The sequence below is a fragment of the Aethalodelphis obliquidens genome, unplaced genomic scaffold (genome assembly GCF_003676395.1).
Source record: "Aethalodelphis obliquidens isolate GAN/ISIS:26980383/991018 unplaced genomic scaffold, ASM367639v1 scaffold39, whole genome shotgun sequence".
Classification (NCBI taxonomy): Eukaryota; Metazoa; Chordata; class Mammalia; order Artiodactyla; family Delphinidae; genus Aethalodelphis; species Aethalodelphis obliquidens.
In genome coordinates this window covers 769,289-786,131 of record NW_020837983.1, presented here as the reverse complement: position 1 = coordinate 786,131, position 16,843 = coordinate 769,289, and the positions used below count along the sequence as shown (strand labels likewise).

At 39.1% G+C, this 16,843-nt stretch overlaps 1 protein-coding gene across 1 annotated transcript in view; it reads left to right on the top strand.

Moving 5' to 3' along the window:
- Positions 1-357: 357 nt before the first annotated feature.
- Positions 358-16,843, top strand: part of TMEM64 (transmembrane protein 64) — a 27,689-nt gene continuing 11,203 nt past the window's right edge. The window contains exon 1 of the mRNA XM_027131375.1: positions 358-1,343. Coding sequence (XP_026987176.1) covers positions 534-1,343 — 810 coding nt within the window. The 5' untranslated portion in view covers positions 358-533. The remainder of the gene's footprint in view (positions 1,344-16,843) is intronic.

The following is a 16,843-nucleotide window of genomic DNA, read 5'->3' as shown; positions in this document are numbered from 1 at the left end:
AGGCAGGCACGCGCACGCCTAATAGGAAGGCCGGGAGCGCCCGGCGCTCCCCGCGCTCACCGCGCGTCACCCGACTCTACACCTCATTGCAGTCCCCTCCTTCTCCGGTGCCCGCATACTCTCTGATCTTTCTGCCCTCCCAAACGCTCCCCTCAGCATTCCAGCCCTCCCTACGCGGTCACAACTCCTCTCTTTACCCGCTCAGCCGGCTGGGCTGTGCGTCACGGTGGCGGGGCCAAAATGTAGCTCCCGCCAGGCCCCGCCCCGCGCGCCTAAGGCCCCGCCCCCTCTGGCCGAAACTGGGAGGGCACTGCTTGTGTGGGGTCCGGAGTTTTCTAACTCAGCGGCATCATCCCACCGTCTCCGAGTCCTTGCCTTTTTCTGAGGCCCTCTACTGCCACCTGAGCGAACGCGGGGAGTCAAGGCCAGGCGTGCGGGGCGCCATGAACGGCCGCCGCCTGATGGGCGCGGCGGCGGCGGCGGCGGCGGCGGCGGAGGGACTGGTCGGCTGAGGGCCTGTTTGGGGCCGAGGCATGTGGAGCCCCAGCGGGAGCTTGCTTCAGACTCTGCCACGACTTCTGCAGCACGACACCCTTCCGGGCCACGCAGAACTGCCGCCCCGCTGGGCCCTGCCGCGGGCGGCGGGCGGGGACGACTCGGCGGATCGCCTTCCCCGCGGGGGCGGGGCGAGCGCGGCGGAGGCGGCGGCGGCGGCAGCAGCGGCCTTCGGAGCCTTGCTCGGAGCTTATCTGGGGCACCACGGTCAGCCTGCGGCCTCTGAGCTGCCGGCGCCGGGCGCGGCCTTGGCGGGCAGCCCCGGGAGCGGCGGCGGCGGCGGCGGCGTGGTGGTCGGCGTGGCCGAGGTGAGAAACTGGCGCTGCTGCTGCCTCGGCAGCACCTGTTGGTGCCGGAGTCTGGTGCTGGTCTTCGTGTTGGCCGCGGTGTGCTTCGCTTCCCTGGCCCTGGTCCGCCGCTACCTGCAGCACCTCCTCCTCTGGGTGGAGAGCCTTGACTCGCTGCTGGGGGTCCTGCTCTTCGTGGTGGGCTTCATCGTGGTCTCGTTCCCCTGCGGCTGGGGGTACATCGTGCTCAACGTGGCCGCCGGCTACCTGTACGGCTTCGTGCTGGGCATGGGACTAATGGTGGTGGGCGTCCTCATCGGCACCTTTATCGCCCATGTGGTCTGCAAGCGGCTGCTCACCGCCTGGGTGACCGCCAGGATCCAAAGCAGCGAGAAGCTGAGCGCCGTTATTCGCGTCGTGGAGGGAGGAAGTGGCCTGAAAGTGGTGGCACTGGCCAGACTGACCCCCATACCTTTTGGGCTTCAGAATGCAGTGTTCTCGGTAAGTGGTGTCCCGCTGGTCCATCTCTCTCCAAGTCTGTTTTTGAGCGATCTTGTGACAGCCCTGGGAGGACGCTCCAACAGATAAATGCCAGCAGAGAAGTGACATTAACAACAGGAATTAAAATTACTTTCCGTCGTACCCTGAGAAATCTCAAACAAAGCAAATCTAAGTCCGGCACTCAATAGGAGATTTGGTAGAGAAAGAGCTACTCCTTTTTTGGCGTATGAGTTTGATTAAAAATGAAGAGCCCTAGAGAGGGTGGGAGGGAGGCTCAAGAGGGAGGGAATATGGGGATATACGTATACATATAGCTGATTCACTTTGTTGTACAGCAGAAACTAACACAACATTGTAAAGCAATTATACTCCAATAAAGATATAAAAAGAAATGAAGAGCCCTTTTAACTATGAGGGGAGATGAGTGGAAATATCCATTTTAAACATTTGTCATCTGATTTCTGTAGCAGCTTTGGCAACAGTCAGGGGGTAAAGGCTTCACATGCCTAGCTTTCTCTCTAACCTGCGTAAATGCATCCAGTGTTTTGACTCAAGTTTTTAACAACGTGGGGCTAAAGGAAGTGTTTGGGTAAACAGTGTAGAGGGTAGTTACAGACTCCATATTTTGGAGTTTCCTAAAATTTTTAATAGGCTTTTTTTTTCATCAAGTAATGTGCTTTTACAGTGTAATGGGGGGGAAGCCTCCTTTTTATCTTATTTTGGAGGAACTTCATTTTGAAATCACTAGGTAGTAGGATAAAACAAAATAGGACAGATAACCTTTCTCCCAGTGAGAATATATTTGTCTTTTTACACACCTTCTGTGCTCTTTTTGCCTTGTATTCATATGTTCTGCTTATTCAGTTTAGGTATTTCTAGTTAATGTACATCACATTGTAACTGACTGAGGAAGAGAAACACTGCGAAGTGAGGAAACCATCCCATTGGAAGAAAGGAATCCAGTATTTACAAACTTAGTGTCTTTGGAACAAATTATTAACACTATCTGCCCTTGCTTTCCACTTTTCTAAGGTGAAGGGGTTGAAGTGGTTACTGAGTTCCTCAAATTCAATGATTCTAAAGTTCAAAGAGTTCATATAGAGATTCCCAGGAACTCAACTCTTCAGCTAGACCTAAAGAAAACTGTGTGAAGAAAGAAATTTAGCACTCAAATCCATAGGAATCAATGTATTTTATGTTATTCTGACACATTCTGTTGTCTCAAAAATAAATTGGTAGTCTCTAGAAACTTTCTCATTTGTTTTATGTTAAGAATAATTCTAACCAACCTGCCTCTCTGTGATGAAGTTAAGATTTTTCTCTTTTTTCTTCTTTTCTTTTTAAATGCCTTTTGCAAATCTCATGTTGATTCTAACCAACAGCAGTAATGACTGTAGATTGAAGCTTGGGGAGGCATGGATATAGATAAGGAGTTTTCTGTACAGATACAGTTTGGTGTTTACAGGCAGTTTGGTATGTTCGCTTCCTTAAACTTTTACCTTTTCACAACCTCCTATAAACATGAACTTTGACCCAACCTTGGATAATAATAGGTCAAGTATCCTAAGACTTTGAAAGAGAGTGGGAACTAAGGAACCTGAATAGTTTCATACCTTTAGTTTGCTTCCTCTCTAGTATAATTTCCGTGTGCATTTTCTTGTCCACCTACATGTGCCTACTATCCTAGGCTCTTTCCCACATATTGTTTCTAATCTAAACTAACCCTGCAGAAGGTGATTATACATATTTTATAGACTATTGTCTAATAGTCTGGAACACAGGGCTGGTGCTCTGGAATTCTACTGTCCCCATAGAATCTGTTGACCTTGGTCAAGTTACTTATCCTCTCTGTGGTTCATTTTCTTATTTGCAAAATGGGGAAAGTAACGGTACCTACTTCATAGGATTATTGAGACAATTAATAAAATAAATACTGCTACTGACCTTGGATTAACAAACACTCACATGTTGGCTTTTGTCACCATTACTGTTGTTATTACCCAGGGTCACCTAGGTAGAGTCAAACTTTGCACTATGGTTTGAAGATAGGGTCTCAACCCATAACTCTGTTTCTTCATTGTATATTTAATACCTAGTATAGTCCCGGGTATATAATGTGGACTCTATATATTTCTTAATTAAAAATAAGTTAGGTTTTTTTAAAAGTAATCTCTTAAACATGTGATTAAGAAGTTATACTTCGTACTTGGAAATAATTTAAGGTAATTATGTAATTGAAACCAAACTCGACAAGGGGCAATTCTCAGTTGGCCTTGTGGGGTCAAGAGAAAAGAAGGAAAAAAAGAAAAGTGGCCTCTTAAAATAGGTATTATTGGTACAGTTTTACTGAGGAAGAAATGGAGGCTCAAGCATGCAGGAACTTGTTCAGGATCACCGACCTACCGAGTGGTGGAGCTGAGTTATAAACCCCAGACCAGCTGAAAAAGTGCATGGTACTGTGTGTAATTCTCACTCTTGGCCATAAGCAGGGGGTTTGTGGAGCCATTGGATATAGTCTATTATATCTTGTTCATTTCTATTATTGACTGTCTGCTTAGTAGCTCTTTCAACCAAAACTGTTTACTGAATTCACCCAGGGTATGTGAGTGAAAAGAAAGCTTAGTTTAGGCTGATTTTTGTTTTAGCCTGACTTTCCCTTCTGCCTTCTAGAACTTCATTCTGCCTCTAACCTCTCTGCCCTCCTACCCCTCAGGCTACCCACAGCTGCCCCCTTTCCAGGCATATTTCTTTTGTTTTTTTCTTCCCTACTTATCTTTTTTTTTTTTTTTTTGCGGTACGTGGGCCTCTCACTGCTGCGGCCTCCCCCGCCGCGGGGCATAGGCTCCGGACGCGCAGGCCCAGCGGCCATGGCCCACGGGCCCAGCCGCTCCGCGGCATGTGGGATCCTGCCGGACTGGGGCACGAACCCACGTCCCCCGCATCGGCAGGCGGACTCCCAACCACTGCGCCACCAGGGAAGCCCCCTACCTATCTTTTAAATTATCCCATTTCCCCGCTATTTCAGTTAAAACTCATCTTCAGTGTCCACGATTGATTGATCTTTAATCAATGCCCATGATTAAAGAAATTTATCTGGGCCTACTTCAAAGAGGAAGTGAAGTATAGTGGTCATGAGGGGCACAGGCTTTGGAAATAGACAGTCCTTGATTAGTCTGTGCTGAGTTATGAGGCTTAAATAAGCTAATGCAGTGAAGGCATTGAGTATTTGCCTGGCACATACTCAATTCTCAAAAATTATTAGCAATTATTATTCTTAGTGGTTTTTATATTTTAGAGGCAGGAGCTGATTGTAAAAGGTGAATGTATAGAAGAAGGAAAGGTGCTCTCCCTTGCTTCCTATCTATTCTTTATTTCTTTTCTTCTCCCATGTGTGCTAGAAAGGGATAAGCAAACTGACACTCACTTTTGAAAAGCTTGAAATGGAAAATAAGTACATAACACTTCATTGTATCAATTCTTAGATTATAAGAAATATAATTTCCAAAGGACATATTTAAATTTTTTCCACTTTTAAAAATGCACTCATTGTTTCTGTTGGGAAATAGTTAACCCCTCTCCCCCGACCAGTGTTTTTGATGTAGTCTTGTATCCGTAGGTATTATTGTACATTAAGACAGATTTCTAGACGTGCAGTCTGTGTGTGTTTCTAGATACTGTTCTTATCTGGGCACGTATCTAGGATGACTGTTTCTTACTGCTTCAGTCAGGATAGGATAAGTTATGCTACAGTAACAACCCCCAAACCTCAGTGGATTAAAAAGCAAAGGTTTGTTAAAAATGCAGCTTGAATTATTGTTTATGATGAAAAGGAGATAAATTTAATTTATATTTTGAATTCAGCTTTTATGATTTGGGGGACTATAATATATGCTTCCAGCATTTATAATACAATTAAAAAAATTTTTTTGATTAAATAGACTATATTGCATATGATGCCATATTTTTCCCATGACTTCTCATAAATATATGTTCTTTAAGTATAAAAAAGAAAAAAATCAAAGGTTTGTTTACTTACTTGACACAGATCCAGGTTCAACTTGGTTTGGGGAAGGGGTGGGGAGTCTCTGCTTTATGTCGTTTTTACTTTGGGATCCAGGATGACAGAGCCACCATTTTTCACTTGGTTTATGTGACATGGTGAATTGCGCACTGGTTTTTAAAGCTTTCACCTGGAAGTAATCTCACTTTTTACTGGCCTGAACAAGTTACATGGCCACAGCTAACTTCAGAGGGGTAGTGTGTGTGCCAAGAAGGAGAGAGAACTGGAGTGTTTGGTAGCAGTCTTCATGACTCTGGCACTTGACTTATGGATTCTGCCTCCCAGGCCCTTCAGTTCAGTCCACTGCCACTACCCTGGTTCAGGCATCTCAGGCTCCCATCTGGTCTCCTTGCTTCTTAAACAAGGGTTTCTAATTTTTTCTCTCTCCAGAAAGATCTTTCTAGAATGCATATCCAATCTTGGTACTCCCTGCAGGGAAACTCTCAAGTGGGTTTTCTTTTCCCCTCAGGATAAATTCCCAGTGCTCATCTTACCTCTATAGCCTCTCTCTTATCATTCCACAATTACTAAGTGCCCTTTGATGTGTTAACTATTTCATCCTCATTCTAAGAGGTAGACATGATTATTTCTGATTCAGACATAGCAAATCTTGTCTGTAGCCTCAGAATTTCCTTTTTGTTGATAAAGTTGAAAACTGTAAACTTTCATAAGAATAACATCCCATGCTGTATTGAGTAAGCATTAAAGCATTCTTGTAAGGTTTCCTATAAGATGCCCCCTTGGAGACATCTGAACTTCTACAGTTTAAAGTTACCACCTGTGAAATGTCAACTTTAATCCAAATATATTACACGATAATTGGTTGTTATGGGTAACAGTATTCATATTGGTGCTTGCAACTTCCAAAGGGGTTTGATTTTGTTGTTGCTGTTGTTCCATAGGAGATCCTAAAAATCATTCTCTGTTTTCACTTCGGTTATAGAAAAACTTCTCAAACAATTCCACATGGGAAATTTTCTTTCCATCATGGTTAAATCTTTGAAACCTCAAATAAAAACATAAAACATAGTATGGAAGCTCCTCTTTTTCATATGTTGTATACCACTTTACAGTATGCAGAGCAAATTTACATACATGATATTCTTTAATCATCACAACACTCCTCTGAGGAGTTATTAGTGACTTATAGGCAGTTATATAGAGGACAAAATATCACACACTTGAAATTAGATTTAGTCCTAACATTTACTCTGACGTCTTGAGCTACTCTTTTGAGCCATACTTTCTGTTGTAAAATGTGTTTACTAATACCTGCTACAAAGCTGTGGTAAAATATATAGCTTGCTCATTACTTACTATTTCTTTCTGTCTATCCTCTGCGTTCCAAAAAAAGGACATTGATACTCAAAGTTTTTTTGGTTTGTTTGTAATTTAACCATTATTTATATTGTACTTAATAACTGCCAGGCACTGTTCTTCTAACATGTACACATTACTTATTTAAGACTCATATAAACCCTAATCCTCATCTTAAGCTAAGGTAGTTGAGGCAGAGTGATGAAATAACTATCCCAGAAACATACAGTTAGTAAATTGTAGAGTCATGAACTTACCTAAAATTCTATTGTTGATCTGAGCAGAGCTGGGTTGCTCAGAGATCTCCTTATTCCATTGATAGTTGCAGAGCACTTGCCCTAGGGCCTCCCGTGTGTCAGGCACTGGGCAAGGTTCTACACAGTTGAATTAGACATCATCCCAGGAAAATGATTTGAAAAAATATCAGAAGAATAATGTTTTGTGCATGTGAGAATTACATGAAATTGGAATTTTAACATCCGTAAATAGTGTTATTGGAATACAGCCATGCTCATTCATGTATGTACAATTTGTGGCTCTTTTTAAGATAAAACAGCAGAGTTAAGTAGTTGTGACAAATACCCTATGGCCTGCAAAACCTAAGATATTTCCTACCTGGCACTTTGCAGAAAAAGTTTGCCTTAGAGCTACAGCAGTCACAGCCACCAGGCCTGAGCCCCTGCAACTGTAGGAGGAGGCCGTTAAGCTCTCATATATATATTTTTACCTTTGTATTTAGCAAAACCCTTTTTATAAAAAAGACCATATGTGGATAAAAAGAAAAAAAAAAGAAAGAAAAGAAAAGCAATGAGTAAATTTAAAAGTGCAAGGCCTGACCCATCATCCTGGCTCACTTCTCAGTGGAACCACTTTAAAGAATTTTATGTTACCTAACTGTTAGTTACTTTGACTATTTTTATTAGCCCACAATAGGTTAGAAGCAGCAACAGAAAGGTTCTTTGTTTGTTTTGGGAGGGGCAGGGAGCTGTGAAACTGGTGTACTGACTAAAATAATGACAGCAAAATAAGATTAAAGACAAAGTTGAAGCAAATGTAACTGTAGTGTATTTTCCTAGAGTTTGCCTTGAGTAATCAAGAAAAAGATACATTACTTCTAGTAATTTAGTTCACAATCGAACTGAAATTTATTATAATTAAATAAAAGTATTTTATTAGCTAGTGACTGAAAGACCAGAAAAATGGTAAAATCTTAGCCTCATGGACTCTTTGGGGACCTTAGGTTCTGTCTCAGCTCCTGTGTGACTTTGGTGAAGTCATTTAATGATCTGGCCTCCAGTTTTTGTTATTTGTAAAATGAGAGAGGTTAGACCAGGTCTCAGAGTTTGCTCTTAAAAAGACAAATGTTCTGAGTAACTAGCATTACTTTTTATTTAACAGTTTGGTGATAGTATGTTTTATAAAAATGTTTTCTCATCTTCTTACATTCTGATTCTGTGTTACAGATATAATCATTCATTCATACACAGATGATGGGTCATGATACTTGTCACTGTACCAGTATATCTAATGATTATTTCTTCTTACTATTAAAGGATACTGATTCATTGCCAGTGGTACAGTTCAGGTGGAATAGAAAGACAGAGGCACAGTCTGTGTTTTGAAGGAGCTTGGAGTCATCAAGTCTTAAAGATTGAGACATGATGACCAAGTTGAAAAATGTCATGCCACCTTAGCCCACATCCTTAGACCTCACAGTACCACTGAGTATAGCTGGCTATTGCTTCCTCAAAACTGTGTTCTCCTGTTTGTGCCTCTTCAGTTATCTCACCAGCTTCTGTGGTTTTCATGTATCATATATGGGGTTAGAATTCACAAATCTGTATCTCTAGCCTGTTGTATCACAGTAATGAATACAGTATATCTTATTACCCCTTCCTAGATAAAAAAAAATTTCTTTAGAGACAGAGAGTCTTATTAAAACTTATTTTAACAGTATTTGCTTTTTCTATGAAATAAGTATTCATTGTAAAAACTTTGAAAAGTATAGTAAGTACAAAGAAGAAAAATCAGTAACATTTCAGTGTTTGTTTTTCTAGTCTTTGCGTTTGTTAATGCATGTGTTTTCATTATATAACATTGTGGGTGAATGTTATAAATGTTTTTTATATAATGTTTATATAACATTATATGTTATATAATGTTTTTATATAATGTTTATATAACATTATATGTTATAACATATATAACATTTATATGTTTTTATATAATGTTTATATAACATTATATGTTATATAATGTTTTTATATAATGTTTGTATAACATTATATGTTATAAATGATTTTTGTGACTTTTTACTGAATGTAATGAACATTTTGGTCATTAAGTATACTACAAAATGACTTAAAATGACCACACAGTCAGCTGTGGTTTTCTATCTTTGTATCTTTATCCTTGCTTAGACCTGGGCCTTACGTGTAGAAGGCATTTGATAAATTTTTGTTGAATGAGTAGAAGTAATAAACCTATCGTTTGTCATAACTCTATAAAGAAGATCTTTTTAACTTATGTTCCAGAAATTATATGCAGTAAGATATATATATATTTTCCCCCCCCGGGGAGGAGGTTCAATGTGTGTATTAATCAGATTCTCAAATGGATCACTGACCCCTAAAATATTTAGGAACCATTAAAAGCAGTTCCTAATTTAGGGATAGTAAACTAATGAAAAAATCTGTATATATGAAGATGGTTTCTGCATTGTAGACAGATTTATTGTCCTATCTCTGTCAGTAGAAGCCTCTACACTGATGCTCTCTCTACCTGTTATTGTGGGGTCTCTCAGAGCCCTTGCCTTGTTGGGTTTTTTTTTTTTCCGGTAGCAAGACTTTTCTCAGTACATTGAGGGTTGCTGCCTGAACAGAGGGTCTTAACCTTGATAACAGGTTGACCTCAGAGGTTACTGGAAATGCTTTTAGTGTTCATTCAGTATTCACTCAACAAGTAACTGATAGGTACTACTCTGTGCCCACTGCTGTTCTAGATGCTAGAGATACAATAGCAATGAATAAAGCCATTCCAGATCCTTCAGGGTGCTTGCAGTCTAGTGGAGAAAACATTCTGGATATATCAAGGCTAATATTTTGCTGATAATGAATTAATTTCCATTTAATACATTATTTCTCTGCGGGGAAGGGGGAAAGCATGTTTAGTTTCTGAACAGCCAATTACAAGTGGACTTTGCCTCCTAGCCTGTTTATAAACTGGCAACTATTATAAGTCTCCACATTTATAAACAAAACAATTTTAATGTTGGTACAGTCTACATCCAATCAACATATATTTAGTATCTGATATATAGTAGGCATCATACTAAAGACTAGAGACACAATGAGGACCAAGACAGATGGGTCCCTTCCTTTACAAACTTGTAGTCGGAGGAAGGGGTAAAGGGCAAACAGATGGTGAAACCTTCCGTTACTCTCTAGTGTGAAGGGACTTGGCAAGTAATAGTGTCTGTCAGAGAACTTGAGAGCAGTTCTTAATGCAGACTTGGGACCTTGGGATAGGTGTCCTAGAGAAATTGATGACTGAGTAGTGAAAGATAGTTTGGGACTTTGCCCAAATAAAAGGAGTGGGAGGAAGGGTCTAAGTGTTCTTGCCAGAAGGAACAATGTATAAAGGCCCAAAAAGAAGAGAGCAAGGAATGTTCTAAGAACAAGAGAATTTTGATGTGTCTGGAACATAGTGTGATATGAAGCATGAGACATTCAGAGGCCAGGTCATGAAGCAGTTTGCATGTTGAAGAACCTGACCTTCATTCTGATGGCAGTAGGAAGGAGTTTAAGCAGGATTGGATTTGCATTTTTAAAAGATTTCTGCAAAATTTAGCATAGGTTGTGAGTGGAGGGTAGGTCTAGAGTATCAAGACTAGAGAGGGGGAGACTGAATAGGAATAGGCACAGACAATGGGTAGATTTCTAACATATGTAAAAGGTAGAATCCATAAGAAAGGGTAGATGATTGGATGTGAGAATGAGGGAAGAATGAGTGCTGTGACTGACTTCTGAAGTGTTTAGCTAGGGCAACTGAGATTTGGGAACCCTGAAAGAGGTATTTTGGGGAGGGAAGGGAATGGGCAGTTAATGTTTTTCCTTTAACCAGTTTTTAAAATTTTATATTTCTGGAAATGAAAACTACTTGCCATTTGTTGACTATTTCTCCCTCTCTGTTTCTGAAATATTGATAGTAAGTATCAATATTTAGGATATATATTATAAAATATATAATTTATCAATAATATTTAGATGAAAAGAGCAAATGTAGTCATTTTAACTTCTTTTGACCATTCCTTAAAAATTATTATAGGGATTCATGATTTTTTTCTGTATAATATTACTAAATATATATTTTAATTGGAATTTACTTTAATAGTAACTTTGTCAATAAGCAGCATTGCTTTTATATAAACTAAGAAACACACCTATACAGGAAGGTGTAATTTGCCAAAACTAATAGAGATTCACAAAGCTATGGATAAAATTTGAGTCCTTCCATACACAGATCACCTTTATATTCTTCACTCGATCTGTGTCAAGATATTCTTTGTAAAAATGATAAAGTTTCTTAGTGTGTTAAATTAAAGCCCGTAAAGCCATTGTGTAAACAGCCATAAATAGAGAAAGCAGAGGGGCTGGAGGCAGGATTGCCAGGGGAGCTGTGCTTTGTGCCGTGCCTGAAAGGACAGCAGGCCTCAGGTTCAGTGAACATCTGAGTGATCCATCTAAAGACAGAGTTCTCTTATTGTCAGCTTCAAAAATATGTGTTCAGAGAAGAATCAGCTCTTGCTATTCAGAATTAAGTGTTTGTTTCTCTTTTTTTTCCTTCAGATGGGCACCTCTTTGTTTTCAGGATCTATCTGGTATATGGTAAAGTAATATTCTACAGTAACCCCTACTGACCCAGACAAGTGAGTTACATCTCCAAGTAAATCACAGTACCTCTGAGAATAAGAATGTGTATACTTTCATGGTGCTTCTAGAGTTTTAAAAGCATGGGAAGATGGCTATCAGGTAGCATTCACCATCCCTGGAACACTCACTGGAGTATTTCTGATCACAGAATCTAACCAGCAGGATAACACTGACATCCTAGGCTGAGATTTCTAGGAGTCTTTGGATTAGGAAAACAGTCCTGAGCCAAGATCCCAGGGTATTGTAGTCAGGAATTCCAGTGGGAATACTCTAGGCTCACATTTAATGTCTTTTTGGAAAGTAGGACAAGGAGTCATGTTTTGTTTTGTTTTGTTTTAAAATCTTTATTGGAGTAAAATTGCTTTACAAAGGTGTGTTAGTTTCTGCTTTACAACAAAGTGAATCAGTTATACATATACCTATGTTCCCATATCTCTTCCCTCTTCTGTCTCCCTCCCTCCCGCCCTCCCTATCCCACCCCTCCAGGCGGTCACAAAGCACCAAGCTGATATCCCTGTGCTATGCGGCTGCTTCCCACTAGCTATCCACCCTATGTTTGGTAGTGTATATATGTCCATGCCACTCTCTCACTTCATCACAGTTTACCCTTCCCCCTCCCCATATCCTCAAGACCATGCTCTAGTAGGTCTGTGTCTTTATTCCCGTCCTACCCCTAGGCTCTTCATGACATTTTTTTTCTTAGATTCCATATATATGTGTTAGCATACGGTATTTGTTTTTCTCCTTCTGATTTACTTCACTCTGTATGACAGACTCCAGGTCCATCCACCTCACTACAAATAACTCAATTTTGTTTCTTTTTATGGCTGAGTAATATTCCATTGTATATATGTGCCACATCTTCTTTATCCATTCATCTGTTGATGGACACTTAGGTTGCTTCCATGTCCTGGCTATTGTAAATACAGCTGCAATGAACATTGTGGTACATGATTCTTTTTGAATTATGGTTTTCTCAGGGTATATGCCCAGTAGTGGGATTGCTGGGTCATATGGTAGTTCTATTTGTAGTTTTTTAAGGAAACTCCATACTGTTCTCCATAGTGGCTGTATCAATTTACATTCCCACCAACAGTGCAAGAGGGTTCCCTTTTCTCCACACCCTCTCCAGCATTTATTGTTTCTAGATTTTTTGATGATGGCCATTCTGACCGGTGTGAGATGATATCTCATTGTAGTTTTTTTGTTTTTTTGTTGTTTTTTTTTTCAGTACACGGGCCTCTCACTCTTGTGGCCTCTCCTACTGCGGAGCACAGGCTCCGGACGCGCGGGCTCAGCGGCCATGGCTCATGGGCCTAGCCGCTCCGCGGCATGTGGGATCTTCCCAGAGCAGGGCACGAACCCGTGTCCCCTGCATCGGCAGGCGGACTCTCAACCACTGCGCCACCAGGGAAGCCCTCATTGTAGTTTTGATTTGCATTTCTCTAATGATTAATGATGTTGAGCATTCTTTCATGTGTTTGTTGGCAATCTGTATATCTTCTTTGGAGAAATGTCTATTTAGATCTTCTGCCCATTTTTGGATTGGGAGACATGTTTTTTTAAAAGTCGGTGGGTAAAGGCTTACCAGGGAAAGAAGGTTGGATGGGTCTCTTTGTGGGAACAGGTATTCTAAATTAGCTTTGTTTGTCAAAGACTGGAACTAGGTGCAGATTCTGAATAGGATCATGGCTTATAGGAAATGCCATATTAGAATAATTTAGAAACTGTTTATCTTTAATACACTTAGTAATAGTTGAAAAACTGTATGTGTGTGTATTATTATTTTGTTCTATTGGTTAAATTATTTGACACGCCAGCAAAACAGTTTACAATGATTACCTGAAATTAGTTTCTTTGCTTTATTTAGCTATGCAGCTTTTCAGAAAAGAACCGTATTTAAATAATAACACTTGCTTTTTCTGTAGGATGAGGTTCGGTCATGAAACGTTTGATAAACTTTGATTTATGCTTTGGACAAGGGTCTTGTTAAAGAGTTAAGTGGCAGGGTTGTTTCAGATTTATGATATCTGTTCTTAAAATAGCCGTTTGGATATTATTGACGTCATCCATGAATGTCAATTATGTGTTCTCTTTGGAGAAACTTCATTACATTTAAAGATTATGAACTGAAGCTTTGCATTCTGATATTTTGGAACTTAAATATTTATTTTAAAAATAACTTCCCTAACATATAATGTTATTATTAACTGCAGTGTAATAATTTTTATGATTCATTTTTGTCATATTTACTTATTTTATATATTTGACATGTTTAATTCTAAAGCAAGTTTTCCATTCCTGTAAGTGCTCCAGACTGATAGAGGAACCTTCCTAATACTTAGCCCCATTCATGTCATTCATGTCATTAGACTCCCCAGAGCTTTTCTACTGAGTACAAACTCATTCGCCTTTCACCCAAGGCCCATAACAAGTATCACCCCAAATACTTGCCCTGTCTTTATTTTACAGGATTCCCTTGCCCTATAAATAATCCAAACTGTACTGCTAACTTTACTAATACATCCTGTATGTTCACTACCACATTGTCCTTATTCATTCTCTTCTTGGAACACCTTAACTTCCTCATCCCACCTATCTTTGCCTGCCAAACCCATATTAGCTTGTGGAGTTCATTTCAAATTCCTCTTATTCCACAATATTGCCCTTTGGGCCCCCCCACTCCTACAGAGATTTTAATCCCTGTTTACTCTTTAATACTTTCTGTGTAGTTCTTCTCAAGGCTCCCTTTCTGCCTGTTTCTGAAGTAGTGTGTGTACTTGTCAGTGTGTAAATTCTTCAAGGTAAAAGTTGTGTCGTACTGCCTCTCTTGCAGGCACCTACCAGAGCATCTTGCATGGAGCAGTCTTTGAGTCAGTAATTGTTTAGGTGAATCTTTAACAAGCAGTCACTGCAGTAATTCTTTCTAAACCAGCAGTGGTGTATCTCCAATTAATCATCTATGAGTAGAGATAAATGTATCTTTATTGAAAACATGATTTACATAATTATTAGGTTAGATTGTAGTTATAGAGTAACCTGTAGCTGATTAAAATACCAGACTCTAAAAATTAATGAAAGTGAAATTTAATAAAATAGCCACTAGCTTTCTTATATAACAGTAATACCCAGTTAAGGTTGTGGAAAAGTTATTCTCAAAATTAATGGCAGTAGCAACAACAACTATAACACAGAATGCTTAGAAATAAACTAATAAGAAATAACTGATACATGTGAATAAAACCACCAAACTTTAGTAAGAAATGTGGAGGATTTTTAAGTAATTATAAAAACATTTCTTGATAAGAGGACTGAATATTCTGGAGATTGCATCTCTGTCCAGATTAATTTATAAATTTACCTTAATCCTAGTTTAATATTTACTAATTTTTTTGAGTGACAGAGTGATCCTAAAATGTATCTGTAAAAATGAATAGGTAAGAAGGTTATACAAATTTTAGAAAGAAGAGTAATAGGGGTTTGAAGGATGGGAAATTCCTTATGAGATATTAAATTGATAGTCTTTACAATAATTTGGTTTCAACACAAGATTTAAGATATCAGTGGACAGTATTAGAGTCCCAAATAGAGCCCTTTATATACAGTAACTTCATTTATAATAAAGTAAACATCATAAGTTGCTGGAGAAGTTATTGATTATTCAATAAATAATGCTAGGAAAATTGGCTACTGGGGAAAGGGAGGAATAAGGAATCCTCACCTTTAATTCAAATAAATTGCAGAAGGAATAAGTGGTAAATATTAAAAGGAAAATATAATAAAAGAAATATAGGAAGAAATTAACAATGGGTTCTGAAAAGACATTCTTAAGCTAAAAGCAATGGAAAATCAGAGGAAACAATTAATAATATATATAAATAATATATGTATAAATTTAGAAACATTTGAATGTCAAAACATAAAATTAAAGAGACACTTTAAAGGAAAATATTTACCACATATAATGGACAAAAAGTTGCCCTTACTATAAAAAGAATAAATATCCTGAATAAATAAGAAAACACTTAACATTTCAATAAAAATGAGCAAATGTGAACAAATAAAGCCATAAAGATGTGCAAATGTATATTTAAAACTAATGTAAATATAAATTAAAATAGTACAGATTAAACAATGATCAAACATTATTTTTACCCCTATCAAACTAAGAAAGATTGAAATTTAAAACTTAAAGTTGGTAAGAGTATGATGAAATGGACACACCTATACATTACTTACTGATAGGTATGTAAAACTGTGAACCTTCTGGGAAAACAGTTTTTACTGTTTGATCCAGTAATTCCATTCCGAATGATCTTTCCTAAAATAATGGAGTTGCATATTAGTCATTTCTTGCTGTGTAACAATCACTCCAAAACTGAATGGCTTAATAAACATTTATTATCTCACAGTTTCTGTGGGTCGGGAATTCCTGTACAGCATAGCTAGGTGCCTCTAATTCAGGTTCTCTCTCAGTACTACAATCAAGATGTTGACCAGAAAAAAAAAAAAAAAAAGATGTTGACCAGAGGTGCAGCCATCTTATGGCTCCACTGGGGGAGAATCTGCTACCAGGCTTACTCTGGTGGCTGTTGGCAGGTCTCAGGTATTTGCTAGCTGTTGGCTGAAGGCATCAGTTCCTTGGTACAGCAAGGACCTCTCCATAGAGCTGCTTACAACATGGTAACTTACCTTCTTGAGGGAGAGATGGAAGTCCTGTTGTTTTTGTAACCTAATCTTGGAACTAACATCTCATCCTTATGCTGTGCAGTCTGTTTGCTAGAAGAAAGCACTAGGTCCAGCCCACACTCTAGGGGAGAGGATCACACAAGGGCATGAATACTATGAGATGGATTTATTGGGGATATTTTAGACACTGTTCTCCCACAGAGGTTAACGTAGAAAGGTTTTCATATAGGTTTAAAAAATTTATAATAGCAAAAAAAAATACGTAATCACATATACACAAAGAAGTAACTAAGGAAACAATTTTAGATGTTCTACAGCAAAAGAATGGTTAAATTGTGCTACATCCACGCAGTGTTATTGGGTTGGCCAAAAAGTTCCTTTGGCTTTTAAGTAACAATAAAGTATACATTTTTCATTTTCACTGAGAACTTTGTTGACCAATGCATTCACTGTTTTGTTCCACTACCTTCTGCCATTTTCAGGCAACTTCATAATTCCATCTT